Below are 24802 nucleotides of genomic sequence, written 5' to 3' on the forward strand. Positions count from 1 at the left end.
AAACCTCCGGGGAAAGAATTAAGGCAGTGGCTCCAGCACGTATCGAATCCTACGAGGTGTCACGCGGCAGTAGCAGTTGTTATCACAGTTTCCTGGTTGTTTCCTCTGCCTGCAAAGCCTTCCTTCACCGCCTTCCACTCCTCTGGCGTCTCTGCCGCTCAGAGGCCTCCTGCTTTAACCACCTTACTTGAAATTTGGGCTTGAGTGTGTTTTTGGAGAAGGCTTTGAGGTGAACACACACAGCTGTGTCACGGAGGGAGGGTTGAGAATCAAAAATGCAACCGTGAAAAAAAACAGACACCAGGTGATGACGTCAGAGCGCGCCGCCACCCCTTAGGAGGCCTGCATCACTCCTGCCCAGGCGCTACCGCTAACCGCAGCGGGCGCTCCCAGCTCTGGGTCACCTAGGAGTTCCAGGGGAGTGGGCGATCCGGGGACTGCGCGGCAAGAGAGGTAGATTTCTTTTTTTTTTTTTTTAATGTTTATTTATTTTTGGGACAGAGAGAGACAGAGCATGAATGGGGGAGGGGCAGAGAGAGAGGGAGACACAGAATCGGAAACAGGCTCCAGGCTCTGAGCCATCAGCCCAGAGCCTGACGCAGGGCTCGAACTCACGGACCGCGACCTCGTGACCTGAGCTGAAGTCGGACGCTCAACCGACTGAGCCACCCAGGCGCCCCGAGAGAGGTAGATTTCTACTGGGGGACCGTGGTTCGTGCGCCATGGCAAAGAAAAGCCTGAAAGCTGTTCTCCACCTTGAAAATGGGCTCTTGAAATGGGGAAACTGAGGACCCTGGATTTTGTCAATTAAGGTTGTGAAGACAGCCACTGATTTGATGAGTTTAGGAGGGAGGAATTTTATTCTCTTTGATGTTTTCCTCTCACTTGTAAAAGATGATGAACCATTACTCTTTTGAAGTGGTTTCTCACTTGCTCTGGCATCTTGCAGGAACTCGATGTGCTAAAACCGAACTCTTTCTCAGGATGACTTCAGTAGTTTGGGACCAGCTTTAAATATACCATGTGCGGGGGCACCTGGGTAGCTCAGTCCGTTAAGCTTCCGTCTTGGGCTCTGGTCACGATCTCAAGGCTCCTGAGTTCCCGCCCCTCGTCGTGCTCTGTGCTGACAGCTCAGAGCCTACACACACACACACACACACACACACACACACACACACACCCCTTGTGCATAGTGATCAGGCTTGCCTGACTTGTTTGGTTATGCTCTGGACACCAGGTACACTGTACTGCGGGAGTCACTGTTCATGGAAGCAGTCGGTGAGGACCTCTCTTTTTTCTGAGTTGAGTCCTGAAAAGTGATCTGACACAAGTTTCAACTAATGCATGGTAAATTCTTTTTTTTTAATAGTAACTTAGTGGTTAAGTGGGTTAAATAAGATTAACAGATACTTCCCCACCCTGACAAGTGTCAGATTAAGATGTGAAAGCTTCAAGAATGTTGCAGTGAACATCATTTCAGAGCTTGCGGTGTAGTTCAGGGATTAAGATACTTGGAGTAGCGATGGAGGAAGATCCTAGGTTGCAAAGATTTGCTGTTGTTGCGAGCTTTCATTCAGGATTTTGATACAAAAACCAGCACAACAGTCGTGAAAATATTGCACTTTAAAACACCTACAAGAATAAAGTACCTTTGTGTACTATTATGAACTAGTTTGTGTGTCTATATATGTACTTACAGTATGAATAGTATTTTCAACTAAAATCTAATAGATTTTGAGTTACTAGAATGCACGGATAAAGGAGTTTTGCTTCAGTTCCTAGAATACGGGTTTTTTTTTTAATGTTTATCTATTTTTGAGAGAGAGACCAGAGTGTGAGCAGGGGAGGGAAAGAGAGAGAGGGAGGTCCAGAATCCGAAGCAGGCTCCAGGCTCTGAGCTGTCAGCACAGAGCTGGATGTGGGGCTTGAACTCACCAACTGTTGAGATCGTGACCTGAGCTAAAGTTGGACGCTTAACCAACCGAGTCACCCAGGGGCCCCTCGATGCTGTTCTTAAGTTCCCAGTGAGAAGTTATTCTTCCTGGCCAGGCTTATAAGTGTTACCTTTGTCCCTTTAATTAGGGTGTATCATCTCATCTATCTTATCTAGAACCATAAAGTTATTTCAGCACACACTTTGCTTAATATAATTGCTCAAGTGTTATTTGTAAAAACAGGACAAAGGTAGTAATCCAGAACGTCCATGGTATAGTCTGCCCATGATAGACGACATGATTAGCCCCAATTCATCCATCCTTCCTTCTGAGAACATCCTTGCAATAGCCTCAAGGTGGAAGGAGTGTATTTGCACATCCTTTGACTTTGGACTTGGCCAGGTGGCTTGCTTAGGTTAATAGCAAGTAGGCAGATGTCCTAGGAGAATGACATAAAGCTGAGCCACCCTAGTTAATCCACTGACCTGCAGTAAAAAGCAAAGCCAGCTGTGAGAATGGTGATTGTCACTTAAAAGCCAGAGTTTTGGGAATGGTTTGTTAATCAGCATTACTATGGCAAAAACTAACTTGATAAATTGCCTAATCTCACCTTTTCACAAAAGTATACGCAAGACAGGATTAAAAGTGTAAGACAGGATTAAAAGTGTCGGTAACTAAGGGAGATTACTGAGATGGCAATCGAACAATAGTGGTTGTCAAACTTGAATTGCCCTTTCGATGGCATTCTTGTAGATTCCTACTGTGGCATTTATGTTAAATATCTGCATATATATAAAAAATATATATATATATTTTTTTCTAAATTTATAGTTCTTAGAATGTCAAAACCTACTAATTACACATAAATACTACAAAACTAATATTCAAATGAACGTCTTAATGTGGTTCCACAGAAACTGTTGTTTTGAGAGCTGCATGTCTGCCACTTGGTACACTGGTATAGTTTTGGCTATTAACATGAGAGACGTTATCTGTGACTGAACCTCATGTTCCACAAAATTGCACATGGAAAACACTGGACTTCTGGGAAAAACTGGGTTGAGGCAAACCCAATTTTTCTGGTCCTGAGACACACAGATGTTGGTGGAGCTCTGAGCAAAGGAGCCCTCACTTTCCTCTGGTCAAGTTTTTGCCAAATCCTCACTTGCAACAATAGCATAAATAACATAACAAGGTCTCCTTTTGTTTTTTGCTTAGCAGCCCTCCAGTCATTACCCGGGAGTCATTAATCTGTTTGGTGCCAGAGTAATCCTGTTGAGTTCAGATCCACTTAGCAATGGCACCAAAGTCCGGGTATTATTGCTAAGTACTGCCCGCAGTCAAAGCCAGGACCCAAAGTAGGCTATGTAGAGGTAGGGCACGTGGTGGGAGAAAAGTGAACTGCAACCAATTTATTACCGAGGTTAGTGACCAGAGGCTCCTTCAGAGGGTCCTTAGTAGGTGGCTTATAAATGATGGGAGCAGGGAGCCTCCTGGCAATAGCTTCCCTGGATGTTAAGTACGGAGAAGAAAAATGGACTCATTTTAGTTGTCTCATCAGAAGCACAAGTGTCAAGTAAATGTGCATTAACAGAAAGGCTCTGCAGAAGTAGAAAAGGCAGCCTCACTGGCATATGTCATGAAAGATGTTGCAGGAAGATCTTAAGACCCCCACCCCCTCCAAGTCCTGTTCTGATCCTGTGGACATTCAGCAATGTTCTAATCCCAAAGGACACCTTGGTGAGGGGAACAGGAGAGCATGAATTGCTGTCACCTTCCTCTCAAATTAAATGAACAACTTTTAGTTTATAAATCCACCTATTGTATATTTGGGTTATTTCCTTGGTGCCTGAATGCCCCAGGAACTCATTAAAAAACATGAATCTCCAAATCTGTCAAGGTGAGGATAAAACCAGAACAGAGCAACCCCCTGTGGTGTGGGCCATCAGTACAGGATTAGAGGGGACTGCTCTGGAAGGGGCTGAAAGGGGTCAGGTAGAAGGAAGTGGTGAGAGGGAGGCTGGAAATCCTGTGTGGAGTGTTGTCCTCTGAAGGCCAGCACCTGGGAACTACTTAAAGCACAGCCTCCCACCCCACCAGATCTCGCATTTTAACAAGATGTCCGGGAAGTTCAGCGCACTGGAGTGGGAAAGCACCGGTTTAGGGCCACACTGAGGAAAACTAAAGACCAGATTCTCCTGATAGCCAAGTTCCACCTCCTTTCTGACCGCTCTACCCTACTCTTTTCTAGCAGTTGCTACTGCACTGAGGTTTAGCCCCACTGCTACCCACGGTTCCATGTTCCCAGCTAGACTGTCAGCTCCTTGAAGGTTGCGTTCCTTCAATGTCTCATGCACCTTGTACACACTTTACAAGTACAGCAAACCAGCAACCAGGAATCACCCACAACTGTTCAGAGGCCTACTTAGAGCGAGTGTTTCTCACATTTAGAAAATCTCCCAAGGAGCTTAAAAAAAACCCGACCCAAAGCCAACCAAACACGAGCAGATGAAAAGATGGATGGTGAGGTGCTCACCTCCATCATGTTTTTTAGACTGGCCTAACTGGCCAGAGCTGGGTGGGATACATGTACTGCAGCATCCAGAGGTGTGAGGAAACTGCCGTAGCCTGCTCACTGGGCTGGGACACCCCCCCACCCCCCCCACCCCCGCCACAACCATGTCTTGAATGCTCGAATGTGCTGTTCACATTCCAACAAGCAGAAGTTGCAATTCCCCTGTAATTTTTCAAATCAGTAATTAAAGCCTGGCTGTCTTTAATGAAGCTCTTCTTTGCGTGGAAAAAAATGCACCAGAGATCGCAGAGTCTTACTGAAACCACTGGCAGCACACAGATAATCTTCAGTTTTATTAACAATTTAAAAATCTAAATATTTAAAGAGGCCTGGGAAGCCTACCTAGAAACAATGCCCTCTGGCATTTCCAACTGAAACATGTCCAGATACCTCACTGCACACCCCGCCCCGATGACAGACAACTTGGTAGCACAGCGAATGTCTTTGTATTTTTACTATTTGTAGAAAACCGGCATTTAGATTTCAAAATGTATGATGTTACAAAATTACCAGCAGCAGTCTTAAGCATTTCAACAATGCTTATGAACTCCACTTTGCTGACACAAACAAGGCTATTATTCCAAGTTCAAAACGCAGGACTTGTCCCAGTGGGCATGTTATACATCCTGCAGATACTCAGGCTATCTTGCTCAGGACCCATTCGTGACCGTGTCTTCTTCCATCTCCTCTTCACCGTCATCAGTGGGGCCTAAAGAAAAACCACAAAGCCACATGTCATACTGATTTTACAGCATGTTTGCTCAGTACACGAGTGGCCAGTCTGTGAAGCTATTGCACACTACTCCCTGGACTAGCTACAAATCCCAGCAGCCCCTGCCCTCAAGGAGCTTACAGTTCAGAGACTATCTTTGGCAGCTACGGGAAGGGATGGTCAATTCCTAGGGGGAAAGGATCACAAAGGTGTTTTACAAAAAGTCAAACTCATTGCTTGACATTCTAACCTTCTTTGGTTGAGCTGTTCATTCATTCATTTTTTTGTGAAGGTAAAAAGCTTATACGTTGTGTTTTATTCTTACAACTACCACAGGGAAAGAAAATGGGAATATTCAAAAAACATTTGAAGAGCACCTGGGTGGCTCAGTTAATTAAATGTCCGACTTTGGCCACGTCATGATCTCATGGTTCATGAGTTCGAGCCCCTTGTTGGGCTCTGTGCTGACAGCTCAGAGCCTAGAGCCTGCTTTGGATTCTGTGTCTTCCTCGTCTTCCTCTCTTTCTACCCCTCCCCCACCTCTCAAAAAATAAACATTAAAAACAAACAAACATTTGAATGTGTACCACATGCCAGATAATAGGACTACTCAATGACTTTATTGTCTCTATATGAGGGAAAATACGGCAAAAACCAAGTCTCTTATGTTTACTCATTAATTTATGAGATATTTTGGTCACTGTATTCTGAAAAAGGAAATGTTTTAACTATCAGTGTTTGGGAAGATTACTCTTGGTTAAGCCTGTTGTTTTTACAGTAGACTCAACATCACACTTCTAGATGCAAAACTACCAAGATAAGAATGTCAGTCCAGTTTTAGCATACTCAGAAGCCTAGGCCCACTGCAATCTATGGAGTGCCCTGAACAATTTCTACCTTCCTCTCCCCAGTAATCTTTCAGATTGCTCTGAAAATCCCAAGAGATCCTAAGGCTCAAAGAAAACGTTTTGAGGGGAAACAGATTAATTCAGTAAGTCTGTCATATTACAGTCACAATAAGCAATTGTGATATTGCCTCTTCCCCTGTCAGTACTGAGCCTTGGAGGCCTTTAATACCCTTCTAACGCTGAGGACAAAGACCTCATCCATCACAGTCTACAGCGCCTTGCGTGGCCCAGACATGCTTTCTCTGTTGGCTCACCCTTCTCCCTGTGCCTTGAACTCCACTGCCATTGGCCTCTTTCAGTTCTAGTGTGCAAGGCTCCTTTTCACCACAGGTGCTCTGCCTGCACAGTCCCTCACTCACCGCTTTGCCCCTAGAATGCCACTCTGGCCTTTGTTTAGTTCAGTAATTCTCAGACACGTTAGTTTTGGGACCCAAAGAGCTTTTGTTTACGTACATTTATCGATACTATATTAGAATAATCAACACTGTATTAGAAATTAAAGCTGAGTATTTTAAAAAAGTAGTAGCTCGTTAAAAAAGCATATCTGTTGGGGCACCTGGGTGGCTCAGTAGGTTAAGCATCCGACTTCAGCTCAGGTCATGACCTCACAGTCTGTGAGTTCGAGCCCTGCGTCGGGCTCTGTGCTGACAGCTCAGAGCCTGGAACGTGCTTCAGATTCTGTGTCTCCCTCTCTCTCTGCCCCTTACCCCTCACCCTCCCTCCCTCCCTCCCTCTCAGTAATAAACATTAAAAAAAAAAAAGACCCCTCAGAGTCCTATGCCATAACATTTTATATCAAGTAACTTATCTTCCAAGAGCATATGAAAAAAGGGATTTTGTGTGCATTAGATGGTAATGAGGCACTATTCTAACATCCTTGGGTCATAGCACCTCAACTGTTTAGGAAACCACCTCAAGTATAAGATCAATCTGGAAGTACACAGACAGACCACATGTCCTGACCTGATCTGCGTTCCCTGCCAGGTATCTGACCAGACTGCAGCAAGCCCTTCAGCCGCTCTACTTCAGCCAGAGTTGACGCATTTGCTATAGCATTCTGGAGGACAGAAAACAACAGAGAAGGACAATTAATTGCATCTAAGTATCAATCACCCAGAAAACCTTACAGAAGTCCATAGCAACTTTTTGAGGTGGAACATTCAACAGCTCTACTGGGAGAATTTTATTGTCACAATGAGCAAATGATTACTGCACATGTCCTAAAATTTTAGCTAATTAAAGCACCTATGTGGAATTATGTTACTGGATAATTTAGGAAGCAGTATTAGGAAACTAGGATTTCCCACTGATCATCAAGCAGATCTTTCAGACAGCAAATCTCTGAAAGTAAAAATTAAGGCAAACAACCGAGACAGCATACTTCAGTGACTGACCGTTCAAATACCCTGGGAAAATGGAAAAGAACTAGAGCTGTCTCTGTGCTGACTGGCTCACAGAAGCGATTCACATCAAAGGTGGTTGAATAATCACTTTAAGCTAGTTCCCACCTAACACAGAAATGGAGCAGGAATCTAAGTGTGGGGGGTGGAGGATGGAAACTGCAATGTTTAGAACTTGGTCTATTACATATTTTGTGTCCTAAACCCATGGCAACTCTTCTAACACATTTTTACCTTGATGGCTTCTACATCCCCTGGAGACGGCCCACCTTTCTTTTTGTCAGTCGGCAAACCGGCACCTGGGTTGAAACTTGGGAGGGGAGGGAAGAACATAACTGTTAAATCCAGACCAATGGAAATTGCTTCTCTTTTACTTTCAAAAAGGCTTTTGAAAGTAATTCAACCAGTGTAGTATCTTATCTTTGTTAACAAACTGATACAAGAAACTCTCTCCTTCAGAAACACCACCCAGTTCATCTTCCTCTAGAGAAAGCAGGATATATACAGTGTTGCATTAAGACTGAACACCGGAAGTATTTGCTAACCTGGTAGAAATCTCATGTGATGTGTGGACCATTGAAGGTCATGGGCTATCATCACACAAATTCAATAGTGTTATTAGTCAGTCACAGGTGTTTTGTTTAGTTCTGTAGGAGGCAAAAAGCCAGACAGATAGTGTTTCTGAAGGTGAAGTGGAGTGAAGTTGGATATCCGTATCTTACGTTTTGCTTCTCCTGGCAATATCCTTTGCAAGTTGTGCACCCCGTTTGCCCTTGAACATTTTCTCTGCTTCCTGACGCTCCTACAGCAACACCACACACAGAGTTAATGGAAATAGGAATACCACATGCATTTAGATGCATTCCTCAGAAAACACGGAAGAAAACTCTTCTGAAATACTCGGGGCTGGTAAAAATACCAAAAAGTCAATTTCAAATTAAAAGGAGACACAATGGCCTTGCTTTGTCTGGTGAAGTTCCCTGAAGAAAGTTCCCCCTCCTAGTTTCAGGGAGGGGCTCTGGAGGAACTAGGAAGGTTTAAAAAGGAAAGAAAAAAAAAACAACAAAAAACAAAAACAGAAACAAAAAACAAGGGAAAACCCACTCCCTGTAAAGGGAAAATCATTCTAACAATTAAAGCTGCTGAAAAATGGATTCTATTAAGCTCCCCAAGGGGGAACATATCTTAAGCACAGTCTTGCTGACAGTGCTCACCGCGGCTGATACTGTGCTACGACCTCTGAATGACCAACACTACTGCACAAGACAGCTTTAACTCAAAGTCCTACTGTAAACTCTGCTACGAAAAAAAAATCTGACTTAACATTTTGTTTCCCACATTTTTATGACAAACCAATAGTAAAACACATTTGGCAATTTAAAAAAATCAACAGCAAAAGTATAAAATAAAACATGAACGTATAATGACTTACAACCAACAGAAAATACTTACTTTCAGTTTCACCTTCTGGAAATCCAGTACTCTGACTTGTGGAACTTTATAAATTACATACAGTCTGTAATGCTTCTTATTTGTTACAGGATTTCTTAGGATACTGCAAGAAAAGGAATAGCAATGCCAGTCTTGTTCATAGCGTAGCATTTCAAGAGGTCCATTTTAATAAAATCAAATGAGTCCATAAACTAAGGAAAAGTTGACCTTTTTTTTCACAGTTCAATGTTATTCAGTTAACGTTAGGGAAGTTTTAATAGAGCACTGGACTTATTTTCAGTATTTGTTTTTAAAAGGTGCTTCTTACTAACTGATTACTTTAAGATCAAGGCTGATGATGGTGTCATTGTAAAGGACTTCCCTGTCACCACCACAGATCATTTCCATACCTTAGGTAAGTCAGTGATTTGAGAGATGCCAAAGGGTCCAGATCACCCTGTAAAATAAAAGACCATAGATAAGAACATGAATACCACAGGCTTTTTTTTTTTTTTTTGAGAGAGAGAGCACGCACGTGAGCAGGGGAGAGTGGCGGGTGGGGGGGGGAGAGGGGGAGGGAAAGTGGGGGAGGGAAGGTGGGGGAGGGAAAAGGAGGAAGAGAGAGAAAAAGAGAGAGGGAGGAAGAGAAAGAAAGGGAGGGAAGAAGGGAGGGGGAGAGGGGGAGAGGGGGAGAGAGGGAGAGAATATGGATCCCAAGCAGGCTCCATGCTCAGCTCAATCCTGTGACCCTAGCATCATGACCTGAACCAAAATCAAGAATCAGACACTCAACTGACTAAGCCCCAGGTGTTCCCCCCCCACCCCCCACCCCCGCCCCCCGCCATAGGCTACTGTGATACTCTGAAATGGCAGATGTCTTTGGAGCAAGGACTCTTTTTTTACTGCTAGCATCTAGCACAATATTAGCGCACCACAGAAGCTTAATAAAAATTCTGACAAACTGGTGAGTAAATCTGAGCTTCTTAAACTGAAAATTTTAGCCACATCCATAAAAACTGTGTCTCAATAGCAGAATAGACCCCCCCCCCCCAAATTGATTTCTTGTAGCAACCTCAAAAGGGCTAGAATTTAAAGCAATGATTTAGAAAAGAAAGAAATGTCCAAGCTGATGTAACTTTGGAACAAGTCATTCACACAGGTTATCTCCAGCTGGATTTTGGTGGAAGGTGGTTTTTCCCACTAGTAACTGTACATGCCTGGTGGTGACACAGACATCTCATGGTTGAGAGGAGGCACCTTTATTTTTTTAAATGTTTGTTTATTTGAGAGAGAGGGGGAGAGAGAGCAGGGGAGGGGCACGGAGAGGAAGAGAATTGGGGCTCGATCTCACAAACCATGAGATCATGACCTGAGCTGAGAGCAAGAGTTGGACACTTAACCGACTGGGCCACCCAGGCGCCCCACGGGGAGACACCTTTACTCAAGGCTCCCTCAAATCGCTTCAGATAATTATTCAAGGACAAGGAGTTTGGTTAAAAAACAAAAACAAAAAAAGGACCCAATTATGGGAAAAAGGCACTTTTTTGGTATTTAATCTTCCCAAATCATCTCATAAAACAGGGCAGCAAAACCAAGGTCTATGGTTAACCACTACAACTAAACCAGATGAAAAGGCATTCTGGCAAGAACTCTAAATCAGGAATGGGCAGAGACCGACTACTGGGAGAGCTGCAAGGCTTATAGGGGGGCAACATCTGTGCAGGATGAAGCAGAGGGAAGGCAGAGGCATCCAACAAGCCCGAGTCCTCCAAAACGACCGACAGTTTAGTCGGTCTGAGAACAGCAGCCAACAGATACGTACATCCCAATAATGAGTCAAGTCTGTGATGAGGCCTGTTGGGACCAGGCAATTTGGGCCCTCACTCTTAATACTAACCAGAAATGGTATCCCTTCCAGGACAAAGGCCTACAAAGGGGAGAAACTGCTAGGATCAGACTGAAATTGAGCGGGACGGGGGCAAGAAGGACAATGAGAAAAAAGTAGACACAAAAAAGCAAGAGGGGAACAAAGCCAGGAGTGCAGAAAATAAGCTGCCATTTAAAAAACACTTCACAAACACTGGAAGAGGGAGCTCTAAGCTTGCTACTGGCATGCCACCACTAAAATATACAGGATGATCTAAAAAGGAACAAAAGCAGGCAAACATGGCATGATCCCACTTAGATGTGGAATTAAAAAAAAAAAGACCCCCTCTCAGCAACAGACAGTTGAATGGTAGTTACCAGAGGCTGATGTGGAGGGGGGGGGTGGGGGTGGGGGTGGGGGTGGGGTGGGGTGGGATGAGCTATCTGATCAAAGAGTACAAACTTTCAGTTGTAAGATGAGTAAGTCTGGACACCTAATGTGCAACAGGGTGATTATAGTTAATAATAATGTACTACTGTATACTTGAAATTTGCTGAGAGGCACCTGGGGGGCACCTGGGTGGCTCAGTCAGTTAAGTGTGTGACTTAGGCTCAGGTGATGATCTCAAGGTCTGCGGGTTCGAGCCCCACATCGGGCTGTGTGCTGACAGCTCAGAGCCTGGACCTGCTTCAGATTCTGTGTCTCCCTCTCTTTCTGCCTCTCCCCGCCCACCTTGTCCTCTCTCTTTCACTCACTCTCTCTCTCTCTCAATAATTTAAGGAAAAAAAAAATTTTTTTTTTTGCTGAGAATAGATCTCAAGTATTCTCAACACACAAACAACAAGTAAATATGTGAGGTAATGGATATGTTAGATAACGGTAATTACAATGTATACATTTCTCAAAAATCACAATGCACACCTTAAATACATACAACTTTTATCTCTCAGTCACACCTCAATAAAGCTAAAAAAAAAACCCAAAAAGGAACAAAGAATGGCAACTTTCGTTACACTCACACAGACTACATAAAACATAATGATGATGTCTTAGTGGGTTTTTTAAAGACAGAATAACTAAATAACATGTTGAAGGGTTTGAAATGTTTAACATCACTGTACTGTTTAAGAAGCTAAGGGTACTGAAACTTAATGAATGTGTACTATTTTATTTGTAATATTTAAAAAAATTTTTTTAATGTTCATTTAATGTTTTTTAAATGTTTTGAGGGAGAGTGCGCACACATGCACGCGAGAGCAGGGTGGGGGCAGAGAGAGACACAGAATCTGCAGCAGGCTCCAGGCTCTGTGGTGTCAGCACACAGCCCAACGTGGGGCTCAAACTTGAGGGGCTCAAACTCATGAACTGTGAGATCACGTCGTGAGCTGAAGCCAGGCACTTAACTGAAGGAGCTACCCAGGAGCCCCAATGAATGTGTATTTTTAATTCCCACATTGCTAAGATAGGAATAAGTAGGGGCACCTGGGTGGCTCGATCGGTTAAGCGTCCCACTCTGGATTTTGGCTCAGATCATGATCTCAGGGTCATGAGATTGAGCCACACTGATCGATCCACACTGAGCATGAAGCCTGCTTATCTCTCTCTCCCTCTGCCTCCCTCCCCTGATCTCACTCTGTCTCTCTCTCTCTCTCTCAAGAAAAAAACAAAAACAAAAACAAAAACACCAGGAATAAGTAATTCCTACACTATTAGTAGGCAAAGAATGACAGAGAAAGAGAATGAACACAATGGAGACAAAAAAAAAAAAAAAAAAAAAAAGAAATGCAGAATGGGCTGTCAAATAGTAACCTCCAGAAAAGAGAGAAGACAAACTCCAATACACCAGTAATTACATTATGTAAATAGACCAAATACTTCATTTAAAATACAGACTTCACATTGGATTAAAAAAAAAAATCCTACCACATATGCTGTTTTTAAGATATAAACCTAAAATACAAGGCACAGAAAAGTTCAAAGTAGATTCTGCATGGACAAAAATTTATCATCCAAACACTAAATAAAACAAAGCTTGTTTTGGCGTAATATAGCAGATAAAACAGACAAGGTAAAACAGCACTAATAGAGATAAAGAGGGGCACAACAGAATAATAAAAAGATTAGTTCACCTGGGTGGTATTAACAATTTAAAATTTGGGGGCGCCTGGGTGGCTCAGTTGGTTAAGTGTCCAACTTCGGCTCAGGTCATGATCTCACAGTACGTGAGTTCGAGCCCCGCATCGGGCTCTGTGCTGACAGCTCAGAGCCTGGAGCCTGCTTCGGATTCTGTGTCTCCCTCTCTCTCTGCCCCTCCCCCACTTGTACTCTGTCTCTCTCTCTCAAAAATAAATAAATGTAAAAAAAAAAAAAACCTTAAATTTGTATGTATCCATGAAGATACCTTCCAAATATGTAATACTAAACTTGACAGAACTCTAGGCAGAATGAGATTTTAACACACCTATACAACACACCTAATACACCAAGCTCAGTAACTGACAGGACAAACTCAGCCTTCATCTTTACAAACAATTTTAAATATAAGTACAACATACACAAAAATGCAAGCAGCCTCTATTACGCCAAACATTTCCAATGAATGTGCATTTTGGGTTGAATACCTATCTTTCAGAAAAGACACGGTCTCAGATCAGCGCTTTCTTATTGCTGGGGTCAAGTACTCTGAGAATCTGTAGGAAGCTCGGGACTGGGTCCACAAGGAAAGGAACAATCAGGAAAACAGGGAAGGGAGGTAAGATCACAAAAGCACAAAATCAAGTTATATGATATGGACTTAAACTTACCCAATGTTTAAGCGAAAAACTCAGGTTATAAAACAATGTATGCCATGAGCTCAATTTTGTTAAATAATCCCATCCAAATAGAGAAACCTTGCCCCTTATCTCAAAGGAAAACCAATTCCAAGTGATCACTGAGCCAAATATGAAGAGTAAAATAAGTTTCTAGAATGTAAATGTGCAACAAAAGTTAACATGTTACATATGTAACTAAATGTTTTGTGGCAGCCAGTGAGAAGAGAAAAACAAGTGAAACTAATTTTAGTAGAATATTATTTAACCTATTATCCAAAATATTATCATTTCAGTATCAATATAAAAAACTGATAGTCTAGGGGCGCCTGGGTGGCTCAGTCGGTTGAGCGGCCGACTTCAGCTCAGGTCCCGATTTCACAGTTCGTGAGTTTAAGCCCCGCGTCGGGCTCTGTGCTGACAGCTCAGAGCCTGGAGCCTGCTTCGGATCCTGTGTCTCCCTCTCTCTCCGCCCCTCCCCTGCTCATGTTCTGTCTCTCTCTGTCTCAAAAAAAAAAAAAATAAATAAAAAATAAAAATAAAAATAAAAATAAAAATAAAAAAAAAAAACTGATAGTCTACATTTTTTTTTGTACTATGTCTCTGAAATCTGATGTGTATTTTAGTTCTAGTACATAGCAATTCAGAGTAGCCAGGTGTAGCTAATGGCTACCACACTGGACCCTACAATTCTAGAAATCAACTTAGGTGAGTTTTTCTGGGACTCTGGGGTAAAGGAAGCTTGACAGACCATCAAACGCACTAGCAACAACAACAAAAGACAGATAAACTGGACTACGCTTAAATTAGGGACCTCTCTATGAAGACACCCTACGAAGGTCCAAAGGTGAGCTACAGAGTGGAAAAGGGTATTTGCAACATACATAACTGAAAGAGGCCCACACAGATCTTGAATTAAGAAAAAGACAAAAGATGATAAGATAATTTTCTGGGTTTTCCAATTTTTCTTTAAGAGGTGTGCAGCACCTTTAATTCCTCCCCCAAATACATTTCCCCTGTTCAACTTACCAGTTCCACGAGACTGTTGTTGGTGAGAATGAGCTCTGTCAGGCAGGGTAGAGCCTGATCAAGTCCCTCACCTATACGGCTAAAATGAAAACAAAGACTTCGTAAGAGTGAAAGAAAGCTAACAATTTTATCAAAGTCCCTGCTCAGAAGATTTCAGACTCCAAAGATGGAAGAACTTTAGAGATCTTTCTTCCAACACCTTATCTGACAGAGGGAAAACGAGGCACAAAGAAGACACCTTGTCACAGGGTTAGTGGTGGAAGTGGAATGATTCTAGAACCCATGTGTCCTGAAGGGGTGCCTGGGGCTCTTTCCATTACCACACTGTCCAGGGAAAGCTAAGTGAAGAAGAAACTGCTCAGCTTACTTCATGACTTTTGTGCAGGTAGCACAGAAATACAAACAACTCTGCATTCACAGCTCAGGTACACGGCGAACAGCTACACCATAAGGGAACGGTTAACTCATAAGAAATATGCCTATTGTAAAAAAGCAAGTCACTAGTACTTCCTAGCACTTCTTAAATACATTGTCTATAGACCTTCAATAACTTTTCTGATGAAATTTACTCAGAGATGATGAAAGAGGGTAAAAAACAAAACAAAACAACCCCTCAATGTCAATAAGTAATATTCTCCAAATCAGTTGTAAAAACAAACAAACAACAACAACAAAAAAAAACAAAAAACAAATGACAGAGATAGAAACAGTCAAAAATATAATTTTGAACTTTATGCATCTTTTAAATACAATTCTCTAATAATTACAATTATTGTTTTAGAAGCCAAAATATGTACAAAACTGCATGCTTGTAACTTAAATATTTATTACCATGAATAGATAAGTATTTCTGAATAGATGCAAATAAAACTAGACCAATGCCAAGTTAATCTCTGGATCTGTATGGGAAAAATGCAGCTTGTTTCTCATTTTTAGAAGAAATACGGAGGCTCAACTGGTATGTGCTACAGCGTCTTCAGGGAACACTGCAACATTGCACTCTAGCAGAAAAAAAAAATTACTTTGCACCAGCAGACACTTACCATATTCTATTGTTGTTCACTAATAATGTTTTCAGTCTTCTCAACAAAGGAAAACCATCCAGTTTCCTGATTTCATTGTCAGAAAAATCAATAGCATCAAACTGGTCTAAGGTAGCACCTAGATTTTCAATGACAGGAATTTTATACCCTACAAAATGGAGGGAAAATACACAAGTATTAATATAATTAAAAGGTACCTGAAAACATTAGCAGTACTTCATGGTACTTTGACTCAAAGCTTCCTTTTTTTCAGAAAGTGTTTACCCAGCACCTATGCTGTGCCAAACAACTGTTCAAATGTGCAAGGTATTGACACATAAAATGAGGAACAAGAGGGGCGCCTGGGTGGCTCAGTCGGTTAAGCGTCCGACTTCAGCTCAGGTCACGATCTCTCGGTCTGTGAGTTCGAGCCCCGTGTCGGGCTCTGGGCTGATGGCTCAGAGCCTGGAGCCTGTTACCGATTCTGTGTCTCCCTCTCTCTCTGCCCCTCCCCCGTTCATGCTCTGTCTCTCTCTGTCTCAAAAATAAATAAATGTTAAACAAACAAAAAAAACCTGAGGAACAAGAGTCGCATGTCCCAGCTGCCTCGAAGCTTACAGTCTAGGAGCGGACATGAAGATAGTGATGACGACAAGGACGAGGGCTATGATAACAAAGATACACCTATTCACAATAATATTGGTAGCTAACATTTATTTGTAAGGCTATCTACAAGGTGCCTCACACTGTTCTAAATAGTTAAATGGCATGATGACAATTTACACTGTGAGCTGCTTACTGTCAGTGTCCAAGTCTTGTTCATATGTTTCGGACAACAGTTCTTAACCTCTTTTGCATTCCCACAGGCCAGATTCATCGAACTCAGCAGGACACCCTAGAGATACCATGACAGTTCTACCTCCCCCCAGCTCCAATCAGGAGTTGAAGGTCAATGTTTTATGCACAATGGTAAATCACCCTGTGAACAGTTCACTCAAATACTGATTTGTCTAAAATGGACATGGCTATTGTGCTAGGTGCTGGCAGAAGAAATGAATCCAAGCCAAGGTTAAAGTACATAATTCAGAGCTGCTAGGGTTACATCAAAGTGCTGCACCAAAACAAGTATCCTCAACACTCCATGCACTTCAGACTTAGAAGGCAGAGCTCACTCTGGGCCGAGAGAGTGGGAGTGGTCAGTTACTCTTGAATTGAACTTTTCCCTGGGAAACTTAATTTCAACAAAATGAAAGCACCGGGTTTTGTGAGTCAGGAATCCAAGTCGAAAGCAGAGCCTGCAGTAGCGCTGCTCCTCAGATGGTGTTGCCTCTATGGAGCCAAATCTAAGGCGCAAATTGTATTCTATTACATCCCCTAAGAAACTGCTCTTCACATCCTTCCTCAAGTCTTTCCCTTGAAATGCCGAGTAGACAGCTGCACCCCCAATTTTTTAACAAGCCTTACTAAGGTTGGAAGTGCTACATGAATCTGGGTAGTTCAGAGCTTCCACCTCTTACGGCACTCGTAGTGCATTCCTCTTGAAAATGTTGTGATAAAGGGGCAGGATCAGACGACTGAAGCTAGTAAGAAAGAAAACTTGGGGGAAGCCATCGCTTTTGTTCTCAGACTTCATTTCCTCCCTCGCAAATTACTTATAAGTAACACGTATCCTGTCTATAATCCCACAATAACACTCTAACGTCTTTACTGAGAACCAACCGGTCACTGAGCCCTAGAATTACAATCATTAACATTCTGCCAGCTCTCAAACAGTTCAGACTGCGAAATACGCCAAGCAAGGCCGAATTGAGGCCCACGGGTGTGGATCAGGAAGCGATCAATCAATCAGCTGGGTGTGTGAGTAGGAGCGAGGCCAACAGAAGCCTCAGAAGGGCCTAGGGATGGATGGTCTTTTGGCAGCAAAGGCAGGACTCAGGGCCGGGAGGCGCTGGCGCAGTCGGGCTAGGCGCCCACAATGCGGGCCTCCTGGCCAGGCTCCAGCCCTCCGCGCACGCGGCGGGACGCGAACCACCGGGCGGCGTGCTGAGAGGCCCGATCCCTTCCCCGGACTCACCCCGGAGGTCCAGCTCGCGGTCCCGCACAGCGTTGGTGTACTGCGCCGCCTGCTCGATCAGCTCCGCCGTCAGTTTCACCATCCTGCCGCCTCCCGCTGCCGGTGCCACGGCCCACCGGCTGCTTCCCGCCGCCTCCGGCCCGCCAGATTTCCCAGCGTCCCCCGCGCCCCGCCTCCAGGCAGCACCAATCGCAGCCGGCCCGTGCGCGCGCAGCTCGACGCCCAGACCGAAGCAATCGAAGGGCCACTCCCGAGATCTCGTTCTTTTTGGAGGTCCTGGCGCCGGTGAAGGTGACTCAGGTTATGGGTGCTTCCTTAGGGCGTATCTGGAGGAAGGCCCCCGATTCCAGATGTTTATGTGCCCAAGTTAAGCAAATGTGAAAGCACCCGAGTGGAACTTTCTCATGCATTGGTGCACCTTCAGGTGGGAGGGGACGCTGTGTCCTCACTCCACTCAGGAGGGCGGGCACCCCTGGGATCCAGTGAGGGGTCCAGGACTTCAGGTTTACATCTTGGTCCGGGGCTTTGGCCCCCGAGGCTACCCCGCGAGAACCAGGCCCAGGTCACTCGCAGGGCCACTTCACTGGGACCGTCTCACCGCCGCGCAAGTCCGACCGCGGGATCCGCGCACCGTTCAGTGTGCGGTTTGCCCTTTGATCTCCAGGCATTTAAATATTCACCAGGAAGCATGTATACAGAAAAGTGCGCAAACCAGGAGTCTGGAACGAGACGAATAGCCAGAGTAAGCACACCCGCGTTGCTGCCTCTGGGTCCAGAAGAACACTTCTCTGAAAGCTTCCCTCCCTTCCCTAAGGCAACCACGAATCCAGCACCCTAGATTAGTTTTGCTGGCTTTTGATATAAATAGAATCATGCAGTGTACTTCCGTGCCTGGTTTCTTTGTCTTTGTGTTATGCCTGGAATCCATCCAGGTTACATACAGCAATGGTTTGTTTACTTTCGCTGCTGTATAGAATTCCGTTGTTTATTTTATACCATAACTTAGCTATTCTGCTATTGGTGGACACTAGGGTTGTTTCTTTTGGGAGCTATTCAGAATAATGCTGTTATGTATTTTCTTGTACATGGATCCAATGCTCACGTGCCTGAGTTTCTCCAGGAGTAGAACTTCTGGGACATAGAATATGATATCATCAATAGGTAATGCCTGTTTCAGCCAAGAGGCTGAAATAATACACATAACTCTCTAGCGGTGTGTAAGGGTTTCCATAGCTTCAAACCTCAGTCTCATTGTCATCGTCAGTAGTTTTAATTGTGGGGCTTCTGGTGGGTGGGTAGTGGTATTGCCCTGTTGTTTTGATTAGCTTTTCTCTATAACTAATGAAGTTGAGGACCTTTTCATGTATATTGTCTATTTGGATATCTTTTGCGAAGTCACCAATTTTTTTTCCCTAGTGGATTGTCGCCTTTTTCCTACTGACTTACAGGATTTCTTTATATGCTCTGCATATGAGCACACTCTGTGGCTTGCCTTTGCACTTTGTTGTTGTTGTTGTTCTTGTTAAAACTGCTTAAATACAAAAGAATTCACAGAGACCAGAAATACTATCCTTGTACATGTCACCTATGCTGCAAAATACAAATTGTAGTCCATTTTGGTCTGTTTAAGGTAACATCCTATTACCCAAATCACCAAATCATAATCAGGGCTGCAATTCAGATCAAAAGACTACAAAAATGGCCTCCTCACCCATTTTGCAATGGGAACAAGCTTTCAAATGGTCCATTTTAAGAGAGGTCATCAGAGGAAAAACTTAGCTCAGGAAGCCCTATCCATTGACTACTTTTTGTCCTTTTTCTTGTAGGGGGAAAGTTACACTGTGGTCAGGTAGGTCTAGGACAGGAAGTTTTTCTGCGTGCTGGCCTTTCCACTCTTAATGGTGTTGTTTGATGACTGGAAGTTTCTAATTTTTATGTAATTCAATTCATCTTTTCTGGTTAGAGGGCTGTGTGTCTGTGCATGTACCCTCAAATATTTTTCTTTGTTGTCTACTAGAGGCTTCATTGTTTTACCTTTCACATGTAGCTCTACAGTCCCCCTGGAATTGATTCTTTTTGAGCTTTTTGAACAGAATGCAAACCAAACACCCCCAAGTAACTGGTATCCTGATCAAGAACAGGACTTTGCCACATTCTAGAACCTCCCTTCTTGTCCTTTAAGTCACATACTTGCTGCAATGGTAACCACATCTTACATAGATTGGTTTTGCTTAATTTTGTATTTATGCAAATGAAATTGTACCTTATGTATATCTTGCTTAACATTATATTTGTGTGTAGATGTAGTTAATTTATAATCATTGTTACATGGCATTTCATTGTGTGAATATAATTTATCCATTCTGCTGTTTATGAACTTTTGGGTGATTTCCAGTTTGAGCTATTATAAGTACTCCACTATTAATATTATAATACATATCTTTAACTGAACACATATACTAATATATACATGGAAATGGAATTGCTGGGTCATAGGGTTAACTTACATTCAGCTTAAGTAGGTTCTACTAGTTTTCCAAAGTGGTTGTACCAGTTTACATTCCTTATTGGTATTGTCAGTCTTTTTATTTTTAGAATTTATTTTAATGTTTGTTTATTTTTATACTTTTTTAATGTTTATCTTATTTATTTTTGAGAGAGAGAGAGAGTGAATGTGAGCGGGGGAGGGGCAGAGAGAGAGGGAGACAGAATCAGAAGCATGCTCCAGGCTCTGGGCTGTCAGCATAAAGCCCCACCAGGCTCAAACTCATGAACCATGAGATCATGACCTGAGCTGGATACTTAACCGGGTATTGTCTGTCTTTTTAATTTTAGACATTCTAGTGGGCTAATAGTGGTATTGCAATGTGGTTTTAATTGTATTTGCCTAAGTACTAACACAGTTAGTATTTAAAAAATATATTAAATATATTTTTAAAAATATATTGTCCATTTGGATCACTTCTTTTGTGAAGTGTCTGGTAAGTGTTTTGCACATTTTTCTATTGGGCTGTTCTTTTTTGCTGATTTGTAGATTTTTATATTTTTTGGATATGAGTTCTTGTGAGATACATGTATAGTGAATGTGTTCCCTTTTTTTGTGGCTTGCCTTTCACTCTCTTAATGGTGTCTTTTGATGAACAGAAGTTCTTAATTTTAATATAGTGTAATTTATGAACTTTTCCCTTATGTGGTTAAATGTTCTTTTGAGTCCTTTTTAAGTAATTTTTCCACCCCCAAATCATGAATATTTCCTTATGGAAATTTTGTTGTTTCACCTTTCACATTTAGATTTGTAATCCATCTAGAATAGATTTTTGTCTATGGTCTGAGGGAGGGATCAAGATATATTTTTCCCCATATGGAGATTCATTTGACCCAGTATCATTTATCGTAAATGCTCTGCACTGCCAGCTTTATCATAAATTAAGTGTCCAAATATGTGAAGGTCTTGTGGACTGGCTATTCTGTTGTGTGGGTTTAGTTGCCTACCAACTATTCTTGCATAATATCATACTGTCACTTAAAAACTTGATATTTGCCTTTAAAAAGGGGTTACTTTTTTCCAAGATTGTCGTGGTTATTCTTGCACTTTGCATTTTGGTATAAATTTTAGGTACATCTTGCATCTAAGAAAGAAATTATGCTTTGATTTATGTTGTATTGGCTCCATAGATAAGCTTGGAGAATTAATATATTTACAATATTGGGCATTCCAATCCATGGACATGGTATAACCTTACATATATTTAGATTGTATTTAATTTCTCTTAGTGTTGGGGTGCCTGGGTGGCTCAGTTGGTTGAGCGTCTGACTTTGGCTCAGGTCATGATCTCGCTGGGTTTGTGAGTTTGAGCCCCGCGTCAGGCTCTGTGCTAACAGCTCAGAGCCTGGAGCCTCCTTCAGATTCTGTGTCTCCTCCTCTCTCTGCCCCTCCCATGCTCATGCTCTGTCTCTCTCTGTCTCTCAATAATAAACAAACGTTAAAATTTTTTTTTTAATTTCTCTTAGTGTTTTATAATTTTTTGGTGTAGAGATCTTACACTTCTTCTACTAGATCTATTCTAGGTATATGGTAGTTAAAAAAATTTTTTTTTAAGTTTATTCATTTATTTTGAGAGAGGGAGAGGGAGAGCACAAACAGGGGAGAGGCATAGTGAGGGAGAGAGAATTCCAACCAGGTTCCATGCTATCGGTGCAGAAGCCTGATGCAGGGCTTGATCCCATGAACCATGAGATCATGACCTGAGCTGAAACCAAGAGTCAGACGCCTAAGCATCTAAGCTACCCAAGTACCCCAGTATATGATAGTTTTTGATGCTGTTGTAAATAGTATCTTCTGCTAAAACAAAATCCAATGTTGTAATCATTAGTTTCTGGTACATTGAAATATAGTTGATTTATAGTTGAAATACAATTAATACTAGCATTGTGTCTGACAGTCTTGCTAAATTCACTTACTAGTTGTAATATTTTAATAGTTTAGAACCATTCTTTTGGATTTTCTATGTACGTAACCACACTATGTGACAATAATGATAGCTTTATTGCTTTCCAATTCTTACACTTGTTCTTTATTTCTTGCCTTGTTTTCACTGGCTGAGAGCTTCAGCACACTGTTGGACAGTGGTAAAAGCAGACATCCTTTGGCAGGCCTCACATCATAGGTATGGGCGGGACCCCTAACCAAGCAATCCATGTAAATATCACCAATAATGGAACAAATCAAAATCATGATTCAGTTACTAGAATGCAATTAGAAGAACATGGCATCACTTCTGTGAGATTCCTACTGAAGATGCATGACCTGAATGGAAATGTGAGGAGACCTCAGATAAACACAAACTGAGGGACAGCCTACAAATAACTAGCCTGCAGTCTTTGAAAGGTTCAAGGTCATGAAAGTCAGGGAACTGATGAATTGTTCTAGATTGAAGAAGACTAGAAGTTCTAGATTATAGAGACATGATGACTAAATGCAAAGAGTGACCTAAAGTGGATCCTTTTGCCAAGAGCATTCATTATTGGGACAATTTGCAAAATTTGAATCCAGTCAGAGGATTAGACGGTAGTAATACATCAATGTTAACTTCCTGATCCTGATGGCTATGTCTAAGATCCTTGTTTATAGGAAAATAAAGTATTTTCTGAAGTATTTTGGAGGTAATAGGGTATCATATCAGTAACCTACTCTCAAATTGTTCAGGAAAACATTTCTTGGTTCTTTACTCGCAACTTTCTTATAATTTTGCTTTGAGATTGTCTCAAAATAGAGAAGTCAAAACAAAACAATCCCAAACACTTAATTCCAGAGAGGACCACCAGGTGGAGTCCTTAGACCAGAGAGCCAGTTTTACTTGGCTCTTCAGTTCTGGATTAAAAGAAGGGGGTTCTTTGATAAGGGAAAGAAAGCTCTTTCATCTGGGCTGCCGACATGCCATCCAGACTGAGGAAGACCCAGGAACTTCGGGGCCACTTAAGCCACAGCCACGGCCACATCAGCAAGCACCGGAAGCACCCAGGAGGCCAGGGTAATGCTGGTGGTATGTATCACCATGGAATCAACTTCAAACAAATACCAGCCAGGTTACTTTGGAAAAGCTGGTATGAGGCATTACCACGTGAAGAGGAACCAGAGCTCTGCTGAACTGTCAACCTTGATAAACTGGACCTCAGTCAGTGAGCAGACATGGGTAAATGCTGCAGAAAGAAGGGGCACCTGGGTGACTCAGTCGGTTAGTGTCCGACTTCGGCTCAGGTCATGATGATCACAGTTTGTGGGTTCCAGCCCTGCGTGGGGCTCTGGGCTGACAGCCTGGAGCCTGCTTCAGATTCTGTGTCTCCCTCTCTCTTTGACCCTACCCTGCTCACACTTTATCTTTCTCTCTCAAAAATAAATAAACATTTAAAAAAATACTGCCACAGGGCGCCTGGGTGGCGCAGTCGGTTAAGCGTCCGACTTCAGCCAGGTCACGATCTCGCGGTCCGTGAGTTCGAGCCCCGCGTCGGGCTCTGGGCTGATGGCTCGGAGCCTGGAGCCTGTTTCCGATTCTGTGTCTCCCTCTCTCTCTGCCCCTCCCCCGTTCATGCTCTGTCTCTCTCTGTCCCAAAAATAAATAAAAGTTGAAAAAAAAATTAAAAATAAATAAAAATAAAAAAATACTGCCAGAAACAAAACAGGAGCTGCTCCTGTCGTTGATGTGTTGCGATTGCGCAACTACAAAGTTTTGGGAAAGGGAAAGTTCCCAAAGCAGCTTGTCACCTGACGGGCAAATTCTTCAGTGGAAGAGCTGAGGAGATTCAGAGTGTGGGAGGAGCCTGTCCTGGTAGCTTGAAGCCACTTGGAGGGAGGTTCATTAAATACTAATAAGTGCTTTAAAAAAATAAATAAATAAAGGAAAGTTGTATGGGTTTCCTTTGCTTCAGCACATGAACAGGGATATAAACTGTAGGTGGTTTTATTCATTTTAGGATATCCCTATGAAGTTGAGAATAGAGTACCTTTTTTTATTTCATTTCTTTTGGGTAGGGTTTCTTAACCTCAGCACTGTTGACATTTTGGGGCTAAATACTTCTTTATCGTGGAGCTACCTGTGCACTATAAGATGTTTAACAGTATCCCTGGCTTCTACTCATGTCAGTACATACCTCCAATTGTGACAACCAAAAATGTCTCTAGACATTGACATGTATTCCCTAGGAGACAAAAATCAACAGGTTGCGAACCACTGTTTTTGGCAACAGAATGTTCTCTGCTCTGAGCACTTTGGTTCCTCTGTGCTCAGCAGGGAGCCTAGGAGGTATCTGATCATGCCTAATGTGGCTGGTACATAGTGTGTGCGTGTCGGGGCAGGAGGAAGCATTGAGTGGTGGGAACTGAACCCCAGGACCTGGAGTTCTGGTAGGTGCTCAGTGCTGTATCACCTAGCGGTACTGTTCTGTGCACAGACAAGCCACAGAGACTGGTGTGTCGGGAAAGGCCTTGGGCAACCAGTCATAAAGGATAAGACCTGGGTTCAAGGAGGGAAAGCGGCAGAGAA

At 42.8% G+C, this 24802-nt stretch overlaps 1 protein-coding gene and 1 long non-coding RNA gene across 2 annotated transcripts; one reads left to right on the plus strand and one right to left on the minus strand.

The window, feature by feature from the left end:
• Nucleotides 1–316: 316 nt before the first annotated feature.
• LOC111560789 lies at nt 317–9176 on the plus strand. Its single transcript, XR_002742824.2, has 2 exons — nt 317–453; nt 7114–9176. It is a non-coding gene; the product is annotated as an uncharacterized LOC111560789 (long non-coding RNA).
• Nucleotides 4784–17937, minus strand: SNRPA1 (small nuclear ribonucleoprotein polypeptide A'). Its single transcript, XM_011282792.4, has 9 exons — nt 17763–17937; nt 15710–15857; nt 14667–14745; nt 9371–9417; nt 8982–9084; nt 8252–8331; nt 7764–7839; nt 7093–7186; nt 4784–5218 (listed from the first exon to the last, which is right to left on the minus strand). Exons 1-9 carry the CDS (start codon nt 17842–17844, stop codon nt 5160–5162), a joined length of 768 nt encoding a protein of 255 aa, XP_011281094.3. The 5' UTR covers nt 17845–17937; the 3' UTR covers nt 4784–5159.
• Nucleotides 17938–24802: the final 6865 nt, after the last annotated feature.

Source organism: Felis catus, chromosome B3 (assembly GCF_018350175.1).
Source record: "Felis catus isolate Fca126 chromosome B3, F.catus_Fca126_mat1.0, whole genome shotgun sequence".
Lineage (NCBI taxonomy): Eukaryota > Metazoa > Chordata > Mammalia > Carnivora > Felidae > Felis > Felis catus.

What these genes read in the sequence shown, in the direction of transcription:
- SNRPA1 (XM_011282792.4), bottom strand. Translation starts at nt 17,844, where the DNA reads ATGGTGAAACTGACGGCGGAGCTGATCGAGCAGGCGGCGCAGTACACC. An exon ending in TCCAGAAGGTGAAACTGAAA is followed by an intron (nt 8,332 to 8,981) that starts GTAAGTATTTTC and finishes GTGTTGCTGTAG; the next exon opens with GAGCGTCAGGAAGCAGAGAA. An exon ending in ATTGCCAGGAGAAGCAAAAC is followed by an intron (nt 7,840 to 8,251) that starts GTAAGATACGGA and finishes TCCCCTCCCAAG; the next exon opens with TTTCAACCCAGGTGCCGGTT.